The following is a 4,038-nucleotide window of genomic DNA, read 5'->3' on the forward strand; positions in this document are numbered from 1 at the left end:
CCCCCCAAAAAAATTCTGAGTCAGAGCAATATATACATATACATAGTAAAGATTTTTACTGATTTTTAATAAATCTGTCAATCTGTGCTAAAGTTGAATTTCTGCAACCCAGTAGTGAATATAGAAACACACATTTCTTTTTAGAGGTCTGTGTACTAACACTATTTGCAAATCTCTCTCAAGCTCACTAAAAGTACTGATTTTTCTTGTATTCATTGAATATCTAATTTAGTTCTACTGTTTACTAAACATTCCACAGTCAAAATTCTGTGCTGGATACCTGGCTTATTTTAAAACCACTAATGAATATTAGTTCCAAGTATATATGCAGAAAAGACAAACCATTTTTTTTTCTAAACAAGGCAGGTTAAAAACCTTTGGTTTTATTCCTTTATTCCTTCTCTAATTTACAACTGTTTCTTTAACCAAATGTTCTGGTTTTAAACTGACTTCTTATTGAAGCAACAAACCTTTAACTCACAGCACAATGAAGCATTTTAAATACTCAGTAAGAAGCATGTAAGAAAAGTCACATACACAAGCAGCTAACCTTAGTAAAGAGAGCATGCTCAGGAGAACGATTCCTTACCTTATCTGCATAAATTGGAATATCATGAAATGGAGATATATACTGCCCTTTTTCATTTTCTGTAAGATAAATAGAAAATAATTATTATTGTGATTCATTAGATATAAGTGCTGGGTGCTAGTGATTCATGCCTGTAAATCTAGCTATTCCAGAGGCTGAGATCTGAGGATCATGGCTCAAAGCCAGCCAGGGCAGCAAAGTCTGTGAGACACTTTTATTTCCAATTGACCACTAGAAAACCAGAACTGGAGCTGTGGCTCAACGTGATAAAGCACTAGCCTTTAGCAAAAGAGTTCAGGGACAGCACCCAAGCCCTGATTTCAAGCCCCATAAATGAAAAGCAACAACAACCACCCCCAAAAAACCATAAAGCACACATTTTTTAATATCAAGATTTTATTCCTATATCCATCCATCCTGAGGTAGGGTCTTACTGTTTTTGTTTTTTGGGTTTTTTTTGGTGGTGGGCCCTAAACTCGGCCTGGGCGCTGATCCTCAGCTCTTCAGCTCAAGGCTACTGCTCTACTACTTGAGCCACAGCACCACTTCTGGCTTTTTCTGTTTATGTGGTGCTGAGGAATCGAACCCAGGGCCACATGCATGTGAGGCAAGCGCTCTACTTTCTGTGCCACCTTCCCAGCCCTTAGGGTTTCAGTCTGTAGCTCAGGCTGGCCTGGGACTCCTGATTTTCATGGCTCTTACTTCCCAAGTGCTAGGATTACAGGCATGAACCACCATGCCCAGCTAAAAACTAGTTGTAAATTTCACCTTTCCTGACCCTTCTTGAAGACTGATTTTTAGCCCATACACTCTAAGCTTCTGACAGGTATTGACCTATATTATGTCTTGTATCCCGAGTGGAGCAGTGCTTGTTGTACAAAATGTGATCAAATTGTTTTTAATTGGGCTTACTTCAGTTAACCATTTACAGAACTTTTTATGAAATAACTGAGAAGGGAGGAAGTGGGGCTGTGGCTCAGGTGGTAGAGAGCTAGCTGTGAGTGAAAAAGTTAAGGACAGCTCCTAGGCCATGAGTTCAATTTTCAGGACACACACACACACACACACACACACACACACACACACACACACACCCTTCTTAGATTTTCCCTGAGCAGTTTAATCACACACACACACACACACACACACACACACACACACACACCCTTCTTAGATTTTCCCTGAGCAGTTTAATCCGCCCCTAGACATGTGAACTTCACATTCACTTTCCTTTTCCCCACATTACCAAGACTACACTCTTTCTTCATTATTTCAGTATTGCTAGTCCTTGCATCAACTTCCCCTCATCCTACTCTTCCCATTGTCTTCCAAATAAAACTGGACAGATGTTTAAACAGGAGGGCCCTGGGAGGTACATTTTTGTAGGGGTTAGTGCCAGTCGTCTCTTCTTAGTAGCTGGTGGGGGCAGGGGAGAGGGAGAAAGGTAGCGTTTCCTGTACCTACAAAGAAAAAGCAGTATCAAGGGAGGGGGCGCGCCGCCCTGGCTGCGGGGCGGGACTGGGGGCTGCACCCCTGGACGCCCCCCTCTGCAAGCGGGTAACAACTCGGTGCAAATGCCTCCCTTGACGTCACCTGTGCGGGTGGGGGGGGACTCAGCACCCCGTTTCCTAAGGAGTTTCCCAGCATCCCCGCTACGAACAAACTCCCGGCGCGAGGGGCTCGAGCGCTCCTCGCTGGCGTGGATCCCGCAGGTTCGACCCTCAGTTTCCCCCCACCTGGAGGCCGAGGGGGGAGGGGAAGTTTGACTTCTTTCGGCGCCCACCGTCGGAACCCGAGCGGTGCGATCGCCGGCCTCGCAGCCCCGCCCCGCCCAGCCCGGAGCAATCCGCTTAGGGGGCCGGTTTACCTCCAGCACCTTCCCAGGGTGACTCACTCAGTTCCCTTCCCTGCGATCCCAGACCCAGCCCGCCTCGGGTTCGAGTTCAAGTCCTGAAGGGAGAACGGGACGGACGGAGGGTAGAGGGCGCCTGCCGCCGTCCAGCCGCCGCGGGGAGGTGAAGGGAGGATGGGTAGCCAGTCCCGCACACACTTCCCCGGGAGGGCGTTCAAGACCCGCGGCCCGCGGGCGGCCAGGCCGGGAATGAATGGGCGGCCGGACGGGGAGACGGCCGGGTTCCACAGGCCGCAGGCACTCACTGAGGAAGACGCGGTACTCCAGGGTGAAGGGCGCGGCGCGCTCCTCGCTGCTGAAGCTGCTCATGGTGCTGAAGACGGGTCGCCGCCGCCGCTGCTACTACTGAGCCTCCGCCGGCACGAGGCGCCCGACTGACAAGGAGAGAGTCCGCGCCTGCGCAGCGCGAGCTGGACCCCGAGCTCTGCGGGCCGCCTTTAACGCATTGGGCTGGCCTTCCACCGCGCCCCTGCCCCGCCCATCCGCGCAGGCGCACTCCGTCCCACGCGCCGCCCAACGCCAGGCTCCGCCGCCCTAATCTCTGGCCCCGCCCCTCTGACCACCCAGCGGCGCTGATACCGGGCCACGTGGCTGCCTCTGGGTTCGTGCTGTGTTCTTAGTCGCCATCCCTAACTTTGGGGCTCTGACCCGGGAGGGGGAAGTACTCCCACTCTAAGCTTCGGTCCGCTGTCAGGAGATCGTTGACCTCTCTACCTCGCGCACAGTCAACTCACCTTCGACTCACACAGCCTTCTCCTAAAGCAGTTCCTTATTGATAAGTTGCCAGGTTCCTAGACAGGCCCTGCTTGGTCTCAAAGGTGAGCGTTCATTCTGAACAGTGAAGTTAGGGCGTGTTACTGACACTCCTGACGGCTTCCAACAGCTCTGCTTTCTAGCCTTTGACGTGGGGTAAATTGTTCCAGATCTCTCGGACTCAGTTTCTTATCTGAGAAATGGAGGTGATAGTAGTGATTGTTCTACCGGCTTTTAGCTGACGGTGCTTGCTTTTAAGTATCTGGGACTGTACTTGTTATTTACACCTTAGGGTAGGCAAATTTTGGAGAGACGATTTACTCTGCCTTGCTTCTTGCCTAATCCATTCCAGGTCCTCTAGGACTTGTGCTGGAAACCCTGGGGGAGATCCAGATCTGAGCTCAGAGTCCCTGGAGAACATTCTCTCAGACAAGGCTCCTAGGAGCTTGTTTTCCTGCTTTTGTTCATGTCAGGCCAGACCTCCAGAACCAAAGCCTGACTGAAGCTGTTTAGGCCGTTAGTTTGCATCATTTACGTCTTCACTCCTACAAAAAAGCACACTCAAAATCCCATACATAATGTAGGAAGTGTTTTAAAATAGTTATTTAATTCTCCCCACCCCTCTCCCGAAGAATGGCTAGTTTTATTTTGAAATTTGAGGGGCAGAGTTTCTTTAAATAATACTGTTTTTCAAGGACATTAAACATAAAGTGCCTTAATTTTTTTTGTTTTATGAGACAGGGATCTCTCAGCTGGTCTTGAACTTCAGAACTCCCTGTACTGC

At 49.4% G+C, this 4,038-nt stretch overlaps 1 protein-coding gene across 1 annotated transcript in view; it reads right to left on the reverse strand.

The window, feature by feature from the left end:
* Positions 1-2,916, reverse strand: part of Ppa1 (pyrophosphatase (inorganic) 1) — a 28,822-nt gene extending 25,906 nt beyond the window's left edge. The window contains exons 1-2 of the mRNA XM_013017061.1: positions 2,747-2,916; positions 590-648 (exon numbers count right to left, since the gene is read on the reverse strand). Of these exons, the coding sequence (XP_012872515.1) occupies positions 590-648; positions 2,747-2,810 (123 nt within the window). The 5' untranslated portion in view covers positions 2,811-2,916. The remainder of the gene's footprint in view (positions 1-589; positions 649-2,746) is intronic.
* Between the last annotated feature and the right edge of the window lie 1,122 nt (positions 2,917-4,038).

Source organism: Dipodomys ordii, unplaced genomic scaffold (assembly GCF_000151885.1).
Source record: "Dipodomys ordii isolate 6190 unplaced genomic scaffold, Dord_2.0 Scaffold34, whole genome shotgun sequence".
Taxonomy (NCBI): domain Eukaryota; kingdom Metazoa; phylum Chordata; class Mammalia; order Rodentia; family Heteromyidae; genus Dipodomys; species Dipodomys ordii.